Source organism: Gamsiella multidivaricata (assembly GCF_025024155.1).
Source record: "Gamsiella multidivaricata strain RSA 2152 chromosome Unknown BC939scaffold_63, whole genome shotgun sequence".
NCBI lineage: Eukaryota > Fungi > Mortierellomycota > Mortierellomycetes > Mortierellales > Mortierellaceae > Gamsiella > Gamsiella multidivaricata.
Window position 1 is genome coordinate 1 of NW_026251771.1, and position 21,418 is coordinate 21,418.

The 21,418-nt window shown below is 49.2% G+C and overlaps 11 protein-coding genes across 11 annotated transcripts; 5 read left to right on the top strand and 6 right to left on the bottom strand.

The window, feature by feature from the left end:
- Positions 1-1,018: 1,018 nt before the first annotated feature.
- Positions 1,019-1,610, top strand: BC939DRAFT_389488 (uncharacterized protein; the record flags this gene model as incomplete). Its single annotated transcript, XM_051551887.1, has 2 exons — positions 1,019-1,128; positions 1,238-1,610. Coding segments are annotated over 2 exons (483 nt in total), but the record flags the coding sequence as incomplete, so codon positions are not given.
- Positions 1,611-2,087: 477 nt separating this feature from the next.
- BC939DRAFT_460525 (succinyl-CoA ligase subunit beta, mitochondrial-like protein) lies at positions 2,088-4,470 on the top strand. Its single transcript, XM_051556890.1, has 8 exons — positions 2,088-2,320; positions 2,485-2,647; positions 2,740-2,839; positions 2,931-3,021; positions 3,107-3,259; positions 3,347-3,533; positions 3,626-3,787; positions 3,876-4,470. Exons 1-8 carry the CDS (start codon positions 2,249-2,251, stop codon positions 4,259-4,261), a joined length of 1,314 nt encoding a protein of 437 aa, XP_051409104.1. The 5' UTR covers positions 2,088-2,248; the 3' UTR covers positions 4,262-4,470.
- Position 4,471: 1 nt separating this feature from the next.
- Positions 4,472-5,190, top strand: BC939DRAFT_460527 (uncharacterized protein). Its single transcript, XM_051556891.1, has 2 exons — positions 4,472-4,976; positions 5,057-5,190. The coding sequence occupies exons 1-2, from the start codon at positions 4,572-4,574 to the stop codon at positions 5,084-5,086; spliced, it is 435 nt and encodes a 144-aa protein (XP_051409105.1). The 5' UTR covers positions 4,472-4,571; the 3' UTR covers positions 5,087-5,190.
- A 73-nt stretch (positions 5,191-5,263) lies between these two features.
- BC939DRAFT_400623 (uncharacterized protein) lies at positions 5,264-5,819 on the bottom strand (the record flags this gene model as incomplete). The annotated part of the gene is made up of 3 exons (XM_051552556.1): positions 5,264-5,394; positions 5,526-5,657; positions 5,756-5,819. Coding segments are annotated over 3 exons (327 nt in total), but the record flags the coding sequence as incomplete, so codon positions are not given.
- Positions 5,820-6,209: 390 nt separating this feature from the next.
- Positions 6,210-7,706, bottom strand: BC939DRAFT_495356 (uncharacterized protein; the record flags this gene model as incomplete). Its single annotated transcript, XM_051559643.1, has 5 exons — positions 6,210-6,324; positions 6,417-6,479; positions 6,566-6,879; positions 7,015-7,097; positions 7,224-7,706. 5 exons carry the CDS (start codon positions 7,704-7,706, stop codon positions 6,266-6,268), a joined length of 1,002 nt encoding a protein of 333 aa, XP_051409107.1. The 3' UTR covers positions 6,210-6,265.
- Positions 7,707-9,468: 1,762 nt separating this feature from the next.
- BC939DRAFT_460531 (peptidyl-prolyl cis-trans isomerase) lies at positions 9,469-10,435 on the bottom strand. Its single transcript, XM_051556892.1, has 4 exons — positions 10,225-10,435; positions 10,089-10,099; positions 9,847-9,943; positions 9,469-9,730 (listed from the first exon to the last, which is right to left on the bottom strand). The coding sequence occupies exons 1-4, from the start codon at positions 10,301-10,303 to the stop codon at positions 9,591-9,593; spliced, it is 327 nt and encodes a 108-aa protein (XP_051409108.1). The 5' UTR covers positions 10,304-10,435; the 3' UTR covers positions 9,469-9,590.
- A 1,069-nt stretch (positions 10,436-11,504) lies between these two features.
- On the top strand, positions 11,505-12,583 carry BC939DRAFT_531395 (uncharacterized protein). The gene is made up of 2 exons (XM_051561609.1): positions 11,505-11,607; positions 11,731-12,583. Exons 1-2 carry the CDS (start codon positions 11,556-11,558, stop codon positions 12,495-12,497), a joined length of 819 nt encoding a protein of 272 aa, XP_051409109.1. The 5' UTR covers positions 11,505-11,555; the 3' UTR covers positions 12,498-12,583.
- Positions 12,583-15,418, bottom strand: BC939DRAFT_460538 (uncharacterized protein). The gene is made up of 3 exons (XM_051556893.1): positions 14,851-15,418; positions 13,878-14,716; positions 12,583-13,778 (listed from the first exon to the last, which is right to left on the bottom strand). The coding sequence occupies exons 1-3, from the start codon at positions 15,057-15,059 to the stop codon at positions 12,694-12,696; spliced, it is 2,133 nt and encodes a 710-aa protein (XP_051409110.1). The 5' UTR covers positions 15,060-15,418; the 3' UTR covers positions 12,583-12,693.
- Positions 15,419-15,580: 162 nt separating this feature from the next.
- BC939DRAFT_460540 (pyrroline-5-carboxylate reductase dimerization-domain-containing protein) lies at positions 15,581-17,146 on the top strand. The gene has a single exon (XM_051556894.1). It carries the CDS (start codon positions 16,019-16,021, stop codon positions 17,024-17,026), a length of 1,008 nt encoding a protein of 335 aa, XP_051409111.1. The 5' UTR covers positions 15,581-16,018; the 3' UTR covers positions 17,027-17,146.
- A 182-nt stretch (positions 17,147-17,328) lies between these two features.
- BC939DRAFT_460543 (ClpP/crotonase-like domain-containing protein) lies at positions 17,329-18,789 on the bottom strand. Its single transcript, XM_051556895.1, has 3 exons — positions 18,512-18,789; positions 18,174-18,289; positions 17,329-18,062 (listed from the first exon to the last, which is right to left on the bottom strand). The coding sequence occupies exons 1-3, from the start codon at positions 18,740-18,742 to the stop codon at positions 17,495-17,497; spliced, it is 915 nt and encodes a 304-aa protein (XP_051409112.1). The 5' UTR covers positions 18,743-18,789; the 3' UTR covers positions 17,329-17,494.
- A 325-nt stretch (positions 18,790-19,114) lies between these two features.
- On the bottom strand, positions 19,115-20,103 carry BC939DRAFT_505875 (uncharacterized protein; the record flags this gene model as incomplete). Its single annotated transcript, XM_051560727.1, has 4 exons — positions 19,115-19,262; positions 19,363-19,420; positions 19,537-19,779; positions 19,884-20,103. The coding sequence occupies 4 exons, from the start codon at positions 20,101-20,103 to the stop codon at positions 19,115-19,117; spliced, it is 669 nt and encodes a 222-aa protein (XP_051409113.1).
- Positions 20,104-21,418: the final 1,315 nt, after the last annotated feature.

The window sequence follows — 21,418 nt, forward strand, 5'->3', positions numbered from 1 at the left end:
CCGATCCATGGCAATGAGAACTCCAATAAACGTGCTGGTCTTGTCTGTCGACATGGAATTGAGTGTCTCCACAAGAACGACATCGCCTGTGCGAAGGCAGTCTGGATGGGATTTGTTGAAGAGTTTGGAGCGTCCGTCAGCACCCAGTCGCTTGACTTCTTCCTTTGAGATAAGCTGCATCAATCCCTGTCCTCGAGTGTTGGGCTTAAATTGAGTCGGTACAATGACGGACGCAGGTGCAGTGTATGTTGGTTTGGCGGCTACGAAGGCAGTAGAGACAGCGTTAGTTCTCCTGCTTGCTGATCTGATCAGACTGATTAACTCGAGTTCATGGAAACGATCGCAATCCAGTCCGCCGCTATCCAGCCCTCCTGCTCTCCTGCTTACCATTGGCTGTTGTCGATGCGTATCTGGCGGCATACCCTGCCAAGCGAGCACCGAGATTCTTCGTGAGCGAGAACATGGGTTGTGTAGGATGTGTGCGGAGCAACAACTGTCCGTCCAGGCACGACTTGAAAGAGTGAATCGCTGACAGGTGGCTTGTTGTGAAAAGGAGGAGCGTGGGGGTAAGTGGGTAAGTATTGCCTTGCCAGGCACCCAACACTCGCGCTTCCATCTCACTTTTCGACAGCATCTCTTATTACACACCATGGCCAGCCCAAGATACCTTCTCTCCAAAGGTACTACGTAGCGACAGGATGGACGACCAATATTCTCCGACTCGACACTAACATCCTCCTGTACATCTCTTTTTCACTCATCAGGAACGACCGGCCACCTCAGCAGGACTCTACTGGAACCCAGGTGCGCCAACACGGCGCATGTGCGCTTCAGGCATACCGTCAGCACAGGAACCATCGTACAGGAGGATTCAAGTACCCGATCTGATCCATCCAGGAGCGCTCTTTCGTCACCAGCTAGCGTGCGCCCATTACTATCAACCCCAACGCACTATACCCAACTCTTCAGGGACCCCAACAGTCTCTCTTCCATACTCTTTAGACGGACCATTGTCACCAATCACAATTTCAATACCAACAAGATCGTATCAAAACTGGAGAATAATGGTTTCCAACGCGGACAAGCCGAGGGTATTATGCGCATCATGAAGTCCTTGATCGGACAGCAGTACGTTCTCGGGATAACGGTTGCTATAAGTGTCAGCTGGAGCGAGGAGGAATGACAACAGCGAACTCACAGGCCATTTTTCGACTCTGCGGTTATTTGCGTCAACTAGCACGAACAAGATCAGGAAGAACATGCTGACAAAGGGCGATCTTGAAAACGAATCGTATCTGTTCAAGGCAGCATTAACAGAGCTCAGGACCGAGCTCCAGATCCTACGAAAGAACGATGCAGCAGCTCTCGCGATCAGGACGGAAATCATCTCGCGAGAGATCGATTCCTTGAACCAAAAATTACGCGAGGATATCGCCAATGTCAAGAACGACATCGCCATCGATATGAACAGCCGTAAGAGCGATGTGCGAGAGGAGCAAAAAGCACTCGAGATCAGGATCCAATCGATGAGCAATCACTACATGGCACAGCTCGGAGACATGCGGACCAAGATGGAAGCTGCAAAATGGGAGACAACTCGCAAGGGCATGGGTAAGGATATGGAGCAGCATCGACTGTTTATTTGCACCGGCGTGTTAAACAATGATCATCGATTGACCGTGGATTTCATCTTCAATGAAATGGAAAAATAGTGGCTATCTTTATCTCGGCAACATTTGTGTTGCTAGCGAGCAGGATATTTATGTCGAGAAAGGATGAAAAGGTGCCGGACGACTACATTGATCCGTATGTGAACCATTCGAATGCGCAGCACAGCACCGATGGAATGGTTCCCGATTCGTTTGTAGTATCGCACCGGACATGATGCTCTTGTGGACTCGAAGATCACCGGAGCACTCGAACGAATAGTAGACACATAGACGAAGCAGCGGGCACTTTAGTAGTAAAAAGCATACACACAACTCTCCATGCAGCCCAGCGGAATGAGTCCACTACTTTTCGGCGCATGCATGAAACAAAGGCACTTGTGACCTCAACTGGCCTATTACACCCTTGCGTTATTGCAGATCAAAAGAGTTTTATGCCATAAAAACAGCGACGGACCTTCAGCTTCTTCAATGTCTGTATCTTCTCCACCTTTCTCACCAAAATCGCCACCTTTCTTCCCACCTTTTGCCTGCTTCCTACTCCACCACCGCTTACTCAACTCATTGCGACCTCAACTGCAATGCTCCGACATGCATTCAGACAAAGCATTCCTCTGACAGGAATGTCGACCCTCCGTCTCGTCCACCCCCAGGTATTCTGCGACTTCGCAGTAATAAACCTGCAATCCATTTGTCCTGGACAAGCAGGGGAATGAATACTCGCATAGTCGTCTTTCTACTTGCTCGCCATTCAACATACTAATTTTATATTTCTTCCTCACGCACTGATCCGACCCAATGGATGAAATAAATAAAGTTTTCATTGGTCCCAGCCAAGGCCCTCGTTGCAAGTCAAGTTCGCTATCTCAACCTGCATGAGTACCAGGCTAAGCAATTGATGGCAAAACAGAGCATCAATGTCCAGCGCTTTTCTATCGCCGAGACAGTTGAGCAGGCACAGAATGCTGCCAAGGCACTGAGTAAGTTGTCCGTTCTCTGACGATGTCATCATGTTGTCGATCTCTTATACACCCTGCAGACTCACGCCGGAGAATTGAACTATAAAACGTAGAGGCAGACCAGATTGTGATCAAAGCACAAATCCATGCAGGCGGACGAGGGAAGGGCGAATTTTCGAGTGGACTCAAGGGCGGCGTCCATTTAACAAGGGAGTAAGCACGTAGATAGGTTGTTCGATGGATAGGAAAATATACTGAAAGTCCTTTGAGCTCATGGAAAGTTATCTCATTTAAATCTCGACAGCCCCGCAAAGGTTCCGGACCTCGTTTCAGAGATGCTAGGCTACAAGCTCAAAACACATCAGACCACTGACGATGGAGTGCTTGTCAGCAAGGTGCGCCTGCTGTGCCCAATAGATGTTGTTAGCCCCTACAAAAGACATGTAACTGAAAAGAATGTCTTCATTCCTGAACCAATAGGTCATGATTGCTGAGGCATTGGATATTGCAAAGGAAACATATTTCGCCATTTTGATGGATCGCGAAAGTGGTGGACCGGTCTTCGTGGGAAGTCCCCACGGGGGAATGGAGATCGAACAAGTTGCAGCAGAACACCCCAGTCATATACACAAAGTAAATGGGATGAGTACTTACCACATAATTAGATTGTATCTCAGTATTGCTCGCTAACATCCTTTCCTCGGGCTGGATGTTTCCTAGACCCCAATTGATATCGAGACAGGACCAACAGAGCAGCAAACGCTGGATTTTGCCATGAAGCTTGGTTTTCAAGGGAAAGCCGTTGCCGAGGCCTCTGAACAGATGCAAAAGCTATATGAGCTTTTCATCAACGTGGATGCTGTCCAGATCGAGATCAATCCCTTTGGCCTGACACCTGATAACCATGGTATGGCCTTTGGATATGAAACAGTGCCAGGAACATTTACTCGAGAGCATGATGTATCGTTAATCGACCCGTAATCGTTCATACTTGTACAGTGGTATGCTTTGATGCCAAGATCTCCTTCGACGACAATGCGATGTTCAAGCATCCAGAACTGCAGGTGATGCGCGATACAACCGAGGAGAATCCTCGAGAACTGGAGGCAGAAAGTTGTGGACTGAGCTATGTAGGCATGGATGGTAACATTGGCTGTCTAGGTATGAACCGACGCTATCGAACGCTTGGTGTCGACGCGTAAAACAAGATACTTATTGACATTCGTCTTGCTACACATCATCGTCATAGTGAACGGAGCCGGGCTGGCACTGGCGACAATGGACATTATCAAGCTGCATGGTTCAAATCCAGCTAATTTTCTGGATGTTGGCGGTGGAGTGACGACGAAACAGGTCACTCAGGCCTTCAAGATCCTGGCAGAGGACAAGAACGTGAAGACGATTTTGGTGAACATCTTTGGTGGGATCGCCAGCTGTTTGACTATTGCAGAGGGAATGGTGACCGCTCTAAAGGAAGGACGACCCAAGGTCAAGGTGCCCATTGTGGTGCGTCTGCAAGGCAACCAGGTGAAGGAGGGAAAGGAGTATTTGATGCAATCTGGACTGAAGAATATTACGCTGAAGGACGACATTGACGAAGCAGCGATCGCCAGCATCGAGCTGGCTGGCCAGTAGACCGGCCTCTACTCATCGTGTTAACCTGTACATACTTATTACACTCTGATCCGTTGAGGCTGTAAATAAATCATATGCGAACCGACTGTCAAGACGCGAAGATGTGTGTGTCTAGATGATGCGGATTTGAAAATCGACTAGTCCACCCACATTCGAGAATCTCCCTGTCTCTCTTCTCTCCCCGGGGCTCTTTCTGGAAATGATCCCGGGGATCCAAAGACCACTTTATCTTGCCACTGCAGCGCTCCTCATTCTCTCTCTTCGTTTCTGCTTTTTTTACTCCCTGCCTGACATCCCTGTCCCCGTCAGCATGTACTCTTCGTTCTCTTGGAGGACGCTCTTCCTCCTTTCCTTAGGCCTCCTAAGCGCCTTCACCATCCAAATCACATCAGCTCAGTCCGACAACTGTCACAGCTGTATCAAGCGGGCCATCCCCTCGATCCCAGATTGTGTGGGACTCAGTACGGCCCAGCTGTCGACTCTGGACACGATCATGCACGGCAACGACGTCTATGACAAGGTGGAGCAGTTCCGTACTGCGGAACCCGCGGCGTTCAAGTGTTTGGATGCGATGATGTGGGACATTCTCCATTATAAGGCCAAGTTCTGGAGCCAATGCTTGGAACCAAAGGCTGCGTGTTCCTGGTCAGAGATGATGCAGTATTTGACGATCATACCCAGAATCTCTGGGGTCTATGGTGTCAAGAATTTGCCGGTGAGTAGAAGAAGGAGCAGTTGGGTTTGAGTGAACAATGGATGAGCTTCTAACTGAGTTCCTTTTTTTTCTTCTCGCAGGCGCAAGTGTTGATCGATGGTCCAGCTTAAGAGCTACAACGTCCTTCTTCAGCAACCATCCAGCATCCCGCTAGATTCTCCGTCTCCACCCCTGCATACTTAATTGAACAAAATATATGCATTTCCATACATCTATTGTAGATATTACAAATGTGATTTATTCCAGCGTTTGTTTTTTTCCATATGTACAAAAGCGCCCTGAATCTCTTAAAGAATGTGCTTCTCAACCAGCTCCTCGGGCGCAGGTCGGTGCTCGAGTTTCGAGTTCAATGCGCTCTGGAGCTGTGTGCGCTTCAATTCCTCTGCCTGCTTCTGAATTCTTGGTGCAACCGTCGAGTCTATGCCCACATACAAAGCATGAATAAGTATTTATTACCCCAACCTCAAAGAGCGTAAGCAAAAAAAAAAAAAAAAAAAAAGGTAGCATATCAATATATCACATATACATAGAACGCATGTCTTCTCTTACCATGAAGGATATTCTGCTCAATCAGCTTCTCTGGAGGAGGACGGTTCTCGATCTTGTGAGCGAGAGCATCCTCGAGCTTTGCCTTCTTGAGCTCTTCAGCCTGGTGTTGCAATGCAGGGGCGAGCTTTGGATCTAGTCATACGCAGTTGAGAGTGTTATTTGCTGCGTCTTGAATTCAGTTGTCTTCCATGTGGCCATGGCATTGTCGTCCGTCCCTCCTGAGGCCATACCTTTGAGAATATTCTTCTCGACGAGCTCCTCGGGTGCAGGGCGTTCCTGCAAGAACTTGTCGAGCTCCTGTGTAGTCTTGACGTGCTCGGGGTGTGTATCAGCGGAGGTGTCTATCGGTGAAGGATGTGAATGCGTGCTTAGATAATGCACCTGGGCGATTACTCCTATATACGTCTGTAGCCATTGGAACACATACTCATGTTGTCTTATTGTCGTGTGTTGTGTGGAGTTGTATGTATGTTGAGGTAAAAAAAAAAAAAAAAGACATATTAGGGTGGGACATGGGTTGGTTTTTATACCGAGTCTTTGCAATGATGATAAAATGACGCCGCCAAAACAGAGTCGTTCAAAAAACCCTAATTCTTTTCATGACGACGCGCTCTCCCTCTCGTCATTAAACAATACGGGTCAGGCACCCCAGCTGACAAAGGGCGCCGCAAATGGCTAACGAAACGTGGTTGAAGCAAGTTTATTATTATCGACACTAGTAGTATTTTCCGCTACGACCGCTAAAACGTACTCCACGACCAGTCATGGGGGACAGAGGGCATCGGCAACACCGTTTGATCTAAGCGTCCATCAATGTTTGGTTATCTGAGCTCAGTACTCTGCACCATAATTTAGCAGCTGAAAAAAAGGGCACGGTCTTTATCTAATTACCTGTGGATGACTGCTTCTTGATCGCAATATTCGCAGACGCTGGGGTCGTTTGCCGGACGACATCTACGATGGGCAAAGAAACAAAAAAAATATGTCATTACTTGCCTTGGTAGCCATACACAGTCCGTATGCCCTCGTCTCTCCTTTACCTTCCCGTCCAATCGCCTCTCTTGTGGATTCTCCACCTAGATATCCATCTGGGATACGTCCAAGGTTTGGTCGATGATTCGAAGACGACGCCGTCCCTGTTTTCGTGCTACCGCCTGCAATTGCCTGCGTCATGTCCTCCGACACATGCGTGAAAGGGTTCCTTCCCGAGGGAACCAGTCCCTGCCACTGTTCATAAGCCTCAAAGCAGCCAACGCATGCCCTACTCATGACTCCTTCAGATGGACTGAAATCCAGTGCTTGATCCAACGGGATACCCTTTGAGCAATGTGTGCTGCAAAAAATGTCTCCGCATCTAAAAAAAAAAAAAAAAAAAAAGGGGGATAAGAAGGTGAGTACGAACGGATTTGCAGCGCGTTATCAACGAGTAGGGATCGATTACGAAGACAGCTTCACCACTTCATTTCATGAAGATGAAGATAAAGCTTACTTTCGGCAATGATGTCGTCTGTCAAAGAGTCCAAACATAAGTCTACACCCTGGCCAGGTGCAGACATTCGTGCTGCTATCCGGCTAGAATTGCCGACCATTGTGTCCAAATGAAGAGATATAACAATATCAGTTTCGCAGCTTTGAATTCAAGTAGCTCGACAAACTCACTTAATTGTGTCCGTCTAATTGACCCAGAGCACATTATACCTTCCAATGAGCGCGACCAGGACCTGTCGTGCTCGCTGTCGTGCTCAATGAATCATTATCCCGGTCCTTCCTATAGGCACCTGTCAATGGCGCCGACGCATTGCGCTGCCGTGTGGAGCCCCAAGCGCCGGCGAGGGCTTTAGATGACGATGTTGCTCCAGCGGCTGGCGAAGACGAGAGTGAGACGGACTGATTCCTTCCTGGCGTCTGCCTCTGCTGTAGTATTGATGGTGCTAAATGTTGTTGATGCTCTCGCCTCTGCTGTTCTTGCTCACGCTGCTGCTTTTCGAGCACGGCTTGACGATACTGAGGTGGCAGTTGCGAGTGCTTCTGTTCAATGTCTTGTAGCGTGGGAGCACTTGCTTGCTGCCCCTGCCCCTGCTGTTGTTGCTGTTGCTGTTGTTGTTGACGTTGTTGTTCAAGCAACGCTTGACGGTACTCCGGAGGAAGTTGCGATTGCTGCGATGAATGCGGTTGAGTCATGGACGATGTCCTTGCTTGGTTGGACGAATGAGTTGAAGGCGAGGGTGGTGATGTGTGAAGGCGAGAAATAATAATAAAAAAAAGGAGGTTCACAAAATGTGGAGAAACAAGAAAATTCCAGTCGTGAGAATAGAGCTTATGCAAGTCTAGGGAGATCTTCCGCCTATGCTGCAAAGTGCTCCAGCAATAACCAATAACTTCTTGAGCTCCCACTGCTGACCCTGGAGCAGTTTCTGCATCCGCTCTTGCTGCTCTATATCTTTGTATAGACGACCAGGATCGTCCGATACCACACGTAGCACTTCGAAATAGTCTTTCCCAAGGCATTCTACGGCGCTTCCAGTCCTCAGCCATTTCAAATGTCTCCGGAAGTAGTGCTGAATTCATGATACTTGTCCTGGTAAGCCCGAACTTGCTTGGGAGTCGCATGTGAAATAGAGCTCTTTGGGAAACCAACCGTGTGTCTGGCGAAATCCAAAGATGGATAGAGTACGACATATTCTCTGCACATTCGATATATCGCAGACGTAATTTGGTCCACACTAAACGCCAACCGCCGTCGCCCTTGTTGAACGCGACATTGATAAGGACTAGTAACAAGAGACAATAATGACAGCAAAGAGATCGTATCAAGAGCCAGGTACGATTCCATCAAAGCATGTCGCGCGCCTTGCAAGCAAAGCGATGTTCTTACCGATAAGCATATTCAGCATTAAGATAATGGTGAAGAAGAAGAGGAAAAAGAACACCATCATAATGTGAAATGCCCAGTCCTCTGTGGCAAACCCACCACTGACCGGATCCCATCGTCCGCCCTACATCAAGTTCAGACGAGAGAATTAAAAGATAGCTGTCGGTCAAAACAGACGCATACCTGTAGATCTTGCAGCTGTCTGAAGTAGGTTTCCGAAAGAGCTCGCCAAAAAGCTACACGAGAAATCAATCGTGGGAGCTTCGCATCCTTCATAGGAATATGATCGAAGCAGGTGCAGTGTCGCGATCGCAAACGCGATGATACCAGCTGCGATGGTGAAGAAGAAAACGCGGATCTCAACCAACGGCCTCCGGGGACGATAGTAACATATTTGCACACCGGCTTTGTTGATCCACAACTCGAAAAGCTGGGAAGAAAATAGAGAGAGCACTGTTTAGGAAGGTCGGATGAATCGGATGCAACGAAAAGACCGCGGTTTACAACAACGGTAATCACTGTGTCTCGTTCTTTCATCTTCTTCAGAGTAGGAAAGCGGAGCCAGTCTATTGAATCTTCAGTCTCCCTCTTTATTTTTATTTGCTTTTCGTCTCAGATAGCCCCTTGCGCAACGACAGGCGTCATTTGCTCAAGGTCCATGGGTCCTTAGTCCATCCGTGTCCTCGTCTTTTTTCCCCCTCTGTATTTGTCACTACTCCTTCCGCCTTGCGCTCGATATGAACGATGTACTAGTTCCTTTTGACAGACGACGTTTCTCGATGTGTGCGAGTGGGATATCGATACCAGGAAGGGGCTGATTTTACGACGGTATGCAGGAATTGGGAGTGCAGAATACGATCCCGTCCATTTACGTTAAATAATTCGGACTCTGCTGGAAAGATAGCGAGTACCAGGAAAGATTCCTTGTCTTCTGTCTTCAGCTACCAGAGAACAGCGAGTGACTCATGGACTTGGTCACAACTCCAATGTTTGTTCCGTGCATGGCTTTTCGATCTGTTTTTAAAAGAAGGAGGATGAAAAAAGCACGAGCATGTTTTCTGCGCATGCGATGGTGTCATTTCGGTCAACGGACTCTTTTTTTTTTTATTTACACGTCGAATACTTGAATAAACTGCAAAAGACTGGGGAATAACGACCGGAGGACGTTGACTGGGCTGTCCCTCCCGTCGTCCTTAGTTGATCTTGAGCAACTCAACCTCAAAGATCAAGGTAGCGTTGGGGGGAATGACTGGGGGGTATCCACGGGAACCATAACCATAGTCGGACGAGATCTTCAGAATCGCCTTCTCACCGACGGACAGCTGAGGAACACCTATATATCGGTACAGCGATCGGGAAAAATAAAAATAAAGGTGAGTTTAAGCGCTAGGTCATTTGCAATGTCATATCCATCGACCGACATCTCTTGCTGTGGTAATCCTTCCTTACCCTCGTCCCAGCCCTTGATGACCTGGCCGACACCGATCCGAGTCCTGAAGGGATCGTTACGGTCGCGCGAGGAGTCGAACTTGGATCCATCGGTCAACTATTATTGGTTGGACGTACGTGAATGAAGAGAAACGGCGCGTCAGCGTGTGAAATAGATAAGAACGAGACCTTTCCTGCCAATGTTTTTTTTCGGCAATTGAGGTATGACGTTCAACCGCATCGCATTGAATTAATGAACCTACAGTTCCGACGTCTGGTCCGAGGGAGAAGATACGATTGAGATAAAGAAGAAAACATCGTTGTCAGCATCAGGAGGTGTACAGTGCATACGTATCATGCCACGCATTCCAAACAGCCAAGGTCCGGGTGGGAACTTACAGTGCATGGTAACGCTGTCGCCAACCTTGGGGAAGTTGACGCCGTCGCCGGGGGTGATACGCTCGATTTCGACGCCCATGTTTATTGATTCAGCTAGGGATGGAGAGTGAGAGAGGTGGGTTGATGAGGAAGAGGATGAGGAAGAGAGAATGAGTTGTGAAGAAAAGACAGGCTGCTGCGTGTCCCTTCTTTCTTTTTATACTTCGGTGCGGGTACCCTGCGTACGTTGCCCTTCCCCCCATCCCCTTCGTCCTTTGACCCAGAAAATACGTCCACCCTATCACGACCATTGGACGGAGCACGTCTTTTTTTCATGGGATCCCCTCACCCCATCAAGCGCCTCCGTCCCACCCTTATCGCCTTTCCTGCCTGTTGTCTTTTGCCGTGCACTTGCGTGATCCTGTGCAATGGCACTATTATTCATCAGCTGTTGCGCTTGGATATGAAGACAGCATGGAAGAATCTCTGTGAAACGGCCTTGATTCAATGGTAATCAAACACAGAAACCGAAAGAGAGACCCGGGCCAAATAGATACATCGAAGAAACAGAAGCAAGGGACACCAAGGGTGAGCAATGGCACTAGTCGCCGTCATGACGCGTCGAAAGCAAAGGTCATGTATTGAATTGGTGCGGGGGGTAAACAACTCTGTCCGTCCGTATTGACACCAACAGAAATATAGTACGGTACATAAAAGAAACCTGGCATAGGAAGACTCAGATAACCAGACCTCACGATTTCGACTGATAATTCTTTGGATCGTCGCTCTCGAATGAAAGCAAAGGAAAAACGGGTCCCCTCTCCGACCCTGAGAATCGGTTCTAGAATTCTAGACTGTCATACAAAAAAAATAATAATAAAAGAACAAGTCATTCCAGAACTCAGGGTCACCGGCTGGGATAAGAATTCGACACGACCAAAGTTGACTCCATCCTATTATCAACTATGCTGAAGAAATAACCACATCTTCTTTCAGTGGGATTTAGAGATGTGTATGTGTGCTCCATTTGCCAGCATCGCAGCAGCGAACGGGATCGTGCTATATAAAAAGCAGAGGGTAGTTCACGCTCCTGGAACTGCCTCAAGGACCAGAACCTCCCCTTCCGTTTTATTGCCCTGGCTTTTGTTTAACTCACTTTTCGTCCTTTTCATTGGCTGACGCGTCCCAGAGCACAGTCGCGTACTTTTCTTTTTCTTTTTTTTGGGGTCTTTTCCACGCGTCTTCACACATCCTTCTTCTTTTTTTTTTTTTTTTTTTTGCATGTCATGCGGCGCAATATACTTTCATTTTTCAGCTGCATCCTCCTGGCCAGCCAAGCATATGCCCACTCCATGATGACCGTGCCCCGCGGACGAGGCAACATCGAATGGTGGGGTACCTGTGGTAAGCAAAGAACTCGACATGTAAAATTTTCTTACCATTCCAATGCCCTGCCTACACGTCTAGGCCCGTCAAAAGAGCAAACCTCCCTTTTCTCACATCCTCATGCAAACCACCGCTCTCTAGCATCCGGCGCCGGTTGTCACGGCCCCTGCGACTCTCCTCGCTCGCAAGCCCCGATCCTCAACGACCCTACCTACTCGATCCAAACCCTTCGCCGCGGTGATACCTTAACCGTCCAATGGCGCCGCTTCAACCACCCCGGTGGTTTCGTCCGCCTCGCCATGGTCCCCTTTGATGACTCCGATTCCTGGTCCGCTTTTAATTCTGCCCTCACCTCCAAATTCTCCTGCTACGAATCTAACTGCGGGCCTGACAATCCTTCAGATTCTTACTTCGGCCCCATGAACGGCCTCGGCGATGGCATCTGCTCAACCACCTTCACCATCCCACAAGACCTCCCAGACGGAAAGGTGACTCTCCAATGGATCTGGTACGGTGGCGGTGTGTACTATGGACAACCAGAAGCCGGCTTTGGGGAATATTATACCTGTACGGATTATGTCGTCGAGGGCGGGATGGATTTGATATCCCCCGGATCATTAGGCGATAAACGCCTCTGGCAGGGTGGGGATGCCTCGAACCCGGGAACGGATGTCTGCAAGTACTGGAGCTCGAATCGCGTTGGAGATTGTTCTTTTGGAGATCAGAGACCTCCGAACCCGACCGAAAATGATCTGCTAAGTCAGAGTCTCGAGCCCTGTTCAAGAGCCGGTGCGTTTGTTGGCAAGGCTGCAGAGTTTGAGGGGCGCCAGTGGAAGAAGAAGAGGTGGGGTAGAGGCATCCGCTCCGATGCGTATGTGAGCGCAGCGGTTGTCAATGGGACCCTTTGAAACACCCTTTCCAATCCTCTTTTTATATCTACCCTCATATCTCTTATTTAGCACAAATAAACAGTTCATATTGAATATGTACATACAAAAAAAAAAAAAAGGGGGGGCAACAGGCTATAATACAAAATTGGCGCTCTATGGCGGAACGAAAATGCAACAAAAAGAACAAAGATGATATAAACACGAATCCAACGCTTCAGAGCTCCATGTCGTCGTCATGCTCGTGCTCAGAAAGGTTTCCGAGCATATTAGACCCAGCAAGGTGCGAAAAAGAAATGCTCAAAGGCCGAGTGATGGTCGGCGCCATAGAAAGACATGGCACAGGGGACGAAGATCTCGAGGGCATTGGTCGCGTCGCCTCTTCGCCCATCGATACGTCCTCCACGCTCCCATGATGATGTTGATATTGGTGGTGCTGATGCTGCCCTCCATAGTGCTGAACGGGACTAGCTCGGCCATAACCATGTCTCTGGACTCCGTTGCTCTCGCGGTATCCATTTTGGGATTTCAGCAGCTGCTGGTTCCAACTGTGCAATTCTTCCAGACGAGTCGCAGACGACGTCGATCCTGAGGAGGAGGAACCAGAAGAAGAACTAGGAGCGAATCTTGAGAACCTATCACTTGGAACGTTCACAGTACCATCCAGCGATGTCATCGACAAGGCCATCCATGAATGCTGATGACTTGTAGCTCCGGAGTTCAACGAATTATGCCGATTTCTCGAGGGCTGCGCCAGTGGCTGTAAATTATATCTGGCATGTTCTGTCTCGCCATCATCGTTTCTTTCCCAATGATCTCCGTGTTGAGGATAGATATGGTCGCTGTGATGGCGCGCGGGATGTCCATAATGTCGCTGCGCCTGCTGCGAAGAATGACTGCGGTGTGATGGTTGCTGTTGCTGTTGATGATGAGTCTCTACTTGCGCCAGGGAATGATTGATCCTCTGAGGCACCGGCATCTGGTACACATCCATTGTTGAATATGGGTCCTGATGTTGCTGCTGGCTTTGGTGTTGGCTCTGGATATGTGGATAAATGTTTGTCTCGCTAAAAGAACGCGCCCTTGCTCCAACTGCGCCTCGCTGCTCCGTATTCGATTGCTGATCTCCATTATACTCGATCCTAGACCTCTCTACTGGCTCATGAAACGAATGTTGACGGCCAAGTCCTCCGGAATGAGGGTGGCTCACAGGCGAGGCGCTCTCGTGTAAGATTGCCTTGCCATGACGAGCAGTCCATGCTTCCGACGCTCCCTGCTCCACGTTAGGCCCAGATCCAGGGCCTGATGATGTGTATAAATTGAAGATTTCGATTGGACGATTAGCTTAATGTACTTTCATCTCGATAACTACTCTTTCAGATTGGTTGCACATGACCGCACCGTTGAATCCAGGGCTGTCACTGCTGCTGTTCGCTTGCATCTGTGTGTCGTATTCGTATTCTACAGCTGGTACAGGCAGATCGGGAGTGTGGGTTGCTTGTACCTCCTGCCAATCTTGCCACTCTTTCCTAACGCTGTTCCATTTCCGCTGCCGTAGACTCAGAACTTTGACGCTAGACACTGTCGTTCCTGATGAAGATGATGACGGCGACAATACAGCAGAGCTGTTGTTTCCGTCCAAGTTTACATCCTGTATGGATGCTTTAGATGAATCAAGAACCCCTTCATCCATGTTCATTGAAACGTCCATTATGGTAGAAGTCATAGACGGCGAAGAAATTGGTGGCGACAGGAGTAAGAAAGGAGAGATCGATGAGGGTATGGATGGTTGGGCGGCCTGATCAGTATGATTCCGGTGAGTATGCAAAAGGGATAACCGATTGTAGTCCTGACATGGCGCGGAGAGCATCGATGACGAACTTGGTGCATCAGGACTCTGGTCGGTTCTCTGCTCTGGCAAGATCTCAACCGCATGATCCAATATAGTACGAGCGGGTGCTATTGGACTACTCTTGGCGCGACCACGCTGCTGCTGTTGCAATCTCTCGTTATGCATATCCGGATTTTGTAGCGCCTTTGTTTGTACCCGATCGTGCTGCTGTATGTCCTGCGGGGGAACTGTGGCAAACTGTGCTTCATTCTGATCCAATTGATGCTGATGTTGCTGCTGAGCGCTTTGCTGTTGAACTGGAGGATGCCGACGCAGCTGCGATCCGGAACTAGGCGAGCCATCCTGGATGACAGATCCGTCGCCATTGCTTAGAGAGAGGGACTGGAACCTAAACGAAAACATGAAAACGAAACGCCGACACAGCAAGGTTAGAAACGCACCATCATGTAAGCGTCTGTCAGACTGTTTGCCACCAAAACTTTAAGTCGAAGGGAACAGAGCAGTGAGATAGTGTGAGCTTACTCGAATGCCATGAGCTCGCTGGCGATCTTCTTGCGGGCGTGCGAGAACTCTTCTAGGGGACGTCCACGCTTCTTGTCAACTATGCTAGGCGTAGCCATTGTGGAGGGATGTGGAGAGTTGGCATGGAGCTTGAGTTGAAAGTGGTCAACACAGCCGAGGCCGGAGCTGGTGGTTGGACTGTGGAGGACGGTGGGCACATGGGGCGACATTTGAGTGGGATCAAGACGGCGATGGGATGAATGAGAAGGACCAAATAGAGCGAGGAGAAAAGAGAAGGAGGCGAAAAGAGAATATGTGTTGTACGACGGAAGGAATATGTCGTGAGAAAAGAAAGGAGAGACGAGAAGAAGAAAGGAGAGACGAAAAGAAGAACGAAGAGAAGATAAAAGAGAAGAAAGATGAGGTTCCTTCAAAGTCTGGCTCCTGGGGCTCTCCTGGCTGCTCTCTGCGTCCTGTCGAGGGAGAGTGGGGTGGCAGGGTGGTTCAGTGGATGGATGGGATGAGCATTGCGGGTGGATTGAGGCGGGAGGAGTGGACTTCAAGGGAAAGAGCAAGAGGGAAGAAAGAGAGGAGAGGAGAGGAGGAGGACAGGGTTGCCACGTGGTTCACTCCCTTCCATCAATGGCGCCGCGCACGTGAGCGAGGACGGGCAAAATGACTCGCTCAAAACCCATGTACGCCTCCTCCCGCAGTTTCTGCGACTTTTAGGATTGACTCCAGATAAGATCCAGTTCGAGTCAGCGCTCCTACATGCGTCCATGTTCAGGCCCCATACACATACACAGCAGCAGCAACAGTAGCAATAGTGCCAAAAATAGTACCAGCAATAGTACCAGCAATAGTAGTGGTAGTAGCAGTAGCAGTAGCAGTAGCGACAGCAGCAGTAGCGATAACAGCAGCAGCGGCAAAAGATGACAGACAGACTGGCGCTTTACCTTAGGAGATGAACCCTACGTCTGATACAGCAATAGGAAGCAATCCAGATCGGCATCGGGTATAAAAAGACACCTGCCTCCCTACCCTCTTTGTTTTATCTCTTTTCTCTCTCCTTCATCTCCTATCTAATTTCAACTTCAGACTTCGACCAGCGACGACTTCGACTTCGATCCTCCACTACCATCGTCAATTGATCTCCTCCAGGAAACACCAGCAAGCAGCTATAGCAAGTATGACCCAGCAGCAGCAGCACCAAGCACGACTCGCCTTCATCGGAGGGGGCAACATGGCCGAGGCCATCCTCGGCGGCCTCCTCGCCTGCGGATATCCCCTCTCCCAGTGCGTCGTTTCAGAACCCATCCAAGCCCGCTGCGAGTTCCTCCAATCCAAATACCCCGGTCTCCAGACCCTCTCCGGCCCACGCTCTAACCAGCTCGCCATCAGCGGCTCCAGTGCCTCGACCTCAACCTCGGATCTCATCCAGGACGGTTCCATCCAGGTCAACCCCACGGCAGCCTCGACCGACTTTGCCCCTGCCGAGGTCGTCATCCTCGCTGTCAAACCCCAGGTCCTGCGATCTGTCGTCGTCGATCTCGCCCCTCTCCTCCGTGCCAGTCAGCCCCTGGTCATCTCTATTGCAGCAGGTATCGAAACCAGTGCGATCACACGCTTCATGGCCGAGGATCTCCTCTCTTCGGACGACGCCCAGACCACGACCGCAACAACCGCCACCAAAAAACTGCCCCCCGTCATTAGAGTCATGCCTAATACCCCCGCGCTCGTCCTCGAAGGCGCCGCAGGATTGTACGCGACTGCCGATGCGACTGAAGAACATCGTCGTGTGGCCGAATCGCTCATGGCCGCCGTATCAAAGCAGGTTTGCTGGGTCGACTCTGAGTCCTTGATCGACACCGTCACAGGAATCTCAGGATCGGGACCTGCGTATTTCTTCCTGATGATGGAGGCCATGGAGGACGCCGGTGTGGCCCTGGGAATGGATCGCGAGACCGCCAAGGCATTGACCATCCAGACCTGTCTCGGGGCAGCCAAGATGGCCCAGTTGAGCGAGGACGATCTCAAGACCTTGCGGGTCAAGGTCACATCGCCCCAGGGAACCACGGATGCGGCGATCAAGGCCTTTGAGGCGGGTGGATTCCGTGAGCTGATCCAAAAGGGCGTCACTGCCGCAGATGCCAGGAGCCGCACTCTTGCCAAGGAGCTGGGAGGCGCCAAGTTGTAACATAGTACCCTTTCAATTACTCTACTCCCTTTACGAATAGATCTTTCTCTCCTTCAAAATCCACACTTGCAACGTGGATAGATTCTCTCTTGCATTATGTTCTGTAAAATAAATTCTCCGGTTGGATCGCCAATCTCGACCCTCCTTTTTGTGTTCATCTTTGATTCAGGATCGCAACCTTGAAGAGTTCATTTTTCTTAGCATGTGTACTTTCGAATCGTATTCGTTTGTGACTCATTGAGGCCGTTTTTTTCTTCTGCTAATTGCCCTGAACGCGGCTCACTTTATCTTTTCGCCCATCCATCGATCGAGCCCCCCTTGTTGGACTCATTGGACCAAGAACAACACACACTCTCGTTGTGGAGATCGTGATCGACCACAAAACAAAACAAATTTTCCCGGGTGTGGGTAGGATTGTAAAACCATGTGCAATCGAAAAAAAAGGTTTTTTCAACAAGCACCTCTCATTTATTGCTTCTTGGCCTTGGCCGCTAACTTCGCCAGCTGCCCCTTCAAGATTGTCTGCGCCTCCTCCTGCTGCACATACTTCGTGATCGTCTGCACATCCTCCTCCTCCGAGTCTCTGAAAAACTTCAAGAAATTCAACCGGATCACCCGCATGGTCTCAGCCTGGGCCACTGGTGGGGCCGTCGATCGTCCTGCCAAGTACCGCACCACAAACTCATCCATTTCCTCCTGACTCGAGAAATCCACCTTATCGACCAACCCGATCGCGTGCGCTTCTCTCACAGATAGGATCTTGCCAAGCGGCAAAAACCGCTCTGCATGGCGACGGGATGTGATCATTGCAAAGAGCTCGACCAGCCAGTGTGGGACCGGAACACCGACGTCGACCTCGTTCAGACCGATCGTCCCGGGTTTGGGGACCGCGCCCATCATGAAACGGTCCTGGCAGGCCATACCGAGCACGCATCCTAGGCCGAGACTGTGTCCGTGCATTGAGGCAGCAGTGTTGAGGCGCGAGCTGTAGATCGTATCAAAGATATGGCGGATCGATCTCCAGTACTCCGCAAAGCTGTGTCAAATGTGTATATATAAGAAAAATGGATTGCCTCTATGTCAGGCTGAAATGCTATTTTCTTGTTTTGGAGAAACATCAAACGCAGCATTGGAAGAGTAACGAAACCTTTCAGGGCCCTTTAGGAACTCTTTGAAATCAATGCCGGCGCAGAAGATGGACTTGAGATCACTCTTCAACATGACCGCGCGGATCGATGGGTCCTGCTCCATGGCCTTCCACTCCTGAGGAAATATAGTCCAATGATCGAAAAAAAAAAAAAAAAAAAAAAAAAAAAGATACGGAAGATATAGGCACATCCATGAAATAAACAGCATGTCAGTTTCGCCACGAATCGACCAGGAGGACAATGTTGGTAACAACTAAGACGATTGCACAACAGCACTATTATTCTGATTGCGCCTTTTTTTTTTTTTCTCCCCCCTTCTATACCACACTGTACGTACTGTAAGCATAAGCTTCGCGGTTTCATGGCTGAACGCACTCTGGTGCAGGGTGAAAATCGCCACTTCGGGCGAGTTCTTGTCCTTCGTAACTGAGACGGAGCGTGGTGCCTGGCTGTCGGTCTTGGGGGCAGAAGTGAAGGTGCGGATCGAGATAGGCTGAGCCCACTGCTGGATCGGCTGTCTGGCTGCTGTCCTTGAGAGGAGTCCGATGAGTCTTGTGCGTTGCATCATTTATTCTTCCAGTTGGTTGGACGATGAGGAAGGAATGGGATGAATGGGATGAATGAATAAATGAACGAACTTTCGCACGCGCTGTCTCTTTTAGGCGCGTGATCGGACTCGATCAATAGCTCCGCACAAACTCAATTGCTCGCGAGATACTTTGATCAATAGCGCGTCCTTTCGCATCCGTCGTGTTCGCGTCTTTATTCTGGTCTTTATTCTGGTCTTTATTCTAGTCTTTATTCTGCAGAGAAGATATGGGTGGACGTGTACCGTGTATGATGTGGAATACCGACATGGGTAGGTATCTTGCAGCACAACCTAATGACGTATACCCTCCACCCTACTTAAAGACTCTTCCTCTGCGTCGCTTCTTCGGCCTCACTTGATCGGTCCAGGACCAACGCTCCTCGAATGACCATCTCCAGACATACGGACGCCCTGTTTATGGCCCTTGAAATTATACAGCTGGATAGTCTTACTCGGTAGTCGGCCATTCTTGACACCCTGCACTGTCACATCTGCACAACTAAAAGAGAGAGGGAGAGAAGAAGGTAATGGGGAGATTAGCGTCTGCTGTCGATCCTATACATGATTCAGCGGAGAAACCGAGGAATCAGATTACTTACTTGTGATAAAACTGAGGAATCAAGGCGGCCATCCAGCTCCATGAAAGCAAGCACTTGCCTAAATACGCACACATACACACACGTATTATCATAAATATAGACGCGTCAATGTTCCTTACTCTCACTGCAAATCATGCTCCTTGCTGCTTCTTTTTTTTTCTTTCTTTTTCCTACCTAGATTACTGCAAGGAGGCACATTATCCGGGTTCCTGACCGGCCATTCGTAAGCAACATCCGGGCACGTCCTCGTATAGGTCGCGAGCACATGAAAGCTCTTACCCCCATCGTATGACAACGAGAACTCGCACATCCCACCGCCATGACGCGCCTGGCCTATCGATTTCTTTGGCAGGCGCTTTACATCCTTGAATTCTGACGTCCAGAACCGAACAGGAACGATCTGGCCAGCCTTAAGAACTGAAAAGGATGTACAGGATGAGAAAGTTCTGTGAGTGAGCGAATAGGGATTGGCAAAGCGCATCATTAAAAAAAAATAGACAAGCAAGGACGTTTGGATTTACTTGAGTTGAGTCCCTTAGGGAACCCTCCGCACGGGAACTTGTATCCATGGTACCCGACAAACTCATGTACTCGCCAGTCAACCCCCTTGGTACCGAATCCACCGCGGGGCGGTGGGTAGAGCAGTGCAATATGGGCCTCTGTAGACCCCAGAAGCAGGATGCTCAAAAGGAGCATACCCAGACACAAGAACCAGGAAACGGCGAAAGCTACAAAAGTCATTATTGTTCTGTCCAAGTGCAGAAGATACACGATATTAAAAAAAAAAAAAAATAGAGTCAGAAAAAGAAGGTGCTTTGGGGAGAAGGGAATCGTCTACAGATAAAAAGGAACAGTTGTCGGCGACAAGATGAAAATCGGAGACCAGCTTCATATACGATTTAAAAGATTCTATCATCAAGGAGGAAGTCTGGTCGCGCACACAAACCCATGAAAAAGGTACGGCTAATCGAGCTCCACACACACCTTGGTTATTCATCTTACAACCCTTTAGCGACACAATCGCTCTTGTTTGGGTCCCATACCAGGAGTAAACACACAGACGCAAGATGCCAGGTGAGGCCTGCCTTTCTTACAAAAAAGTCCCGTCTCCTGTAAATCAGCCTTGACACTTTTCTCATTTCGGCAGTAGATGTGAGGAGGGGAAATAGAATGCGGAGTGCGAGGAGGAGAAAAGAAGATGCGATCAAACAATTTGCGGGTTATGAACGCATCCCTCAAACAGGACTAGCCGCCTGACAAGAAATGGCTGTGCCCCTGCGTACCTGGTAAACAATAGGAAGAAGCACAAAGAGTCTAAGACAACTGGAGCTCGGCGGCCATATTTGTACGCCCCTGTGTGCAAAAAGTCATTCTCCTTCGCCAGGCAGGACTGAATCTGGGAGGATTCATAGTTCATGGCTATGTGTCCACAGTGCGCCTTCGGCAGTAGGTCAGCAAATCGTATTTGGACAAGAGTAGCTTCGGTAAAGTCTCGCAGTATGCCCTTCAAATTCTCTGAAGGCCCTGTGCTTTCTGGGGACGCTTGAGCTGCTAATGCGGCTATGGACAACTTTTTCGTTCATCTGCATCGTCTAGTCCTGATAACGCGGTGTCGGATCAATGTAACCTTCGTCCGAATTATCAATGGCGTCCTGTCCATCCTCCTCCTCTTCCTCATCGAGCAATTCGATTGTTGTCCCTCTCGGATAGAAGTCGCTCTCATATATCCTGAAATGCAAGAAGACCTTCTTCTAGTCTTGAGTATATTTTTGGCGGCGGAAGAATTGATGTTTAACTTTTTGAATATGGGGGAGCTGAAGGCATATGGGTTGTGCTTGGCCTCGTCCTCAAGTTCTTGATGAACTTGACTTTGTCATGCAATGCGTGTTTTGCATAGTTTTTTTTTTGTGGCCGGGCGCCTTCGTTGGTGGGATGTTCGTTCTTTTGGTCATGGATTGCGGATAGAGTCATCATAATCGCCAAAGGTATAAAATTCGCATTTCAAAATAGGCCTACTATCGAGGGCACTTTATTAAAGAATTATTAAGCGCCTATT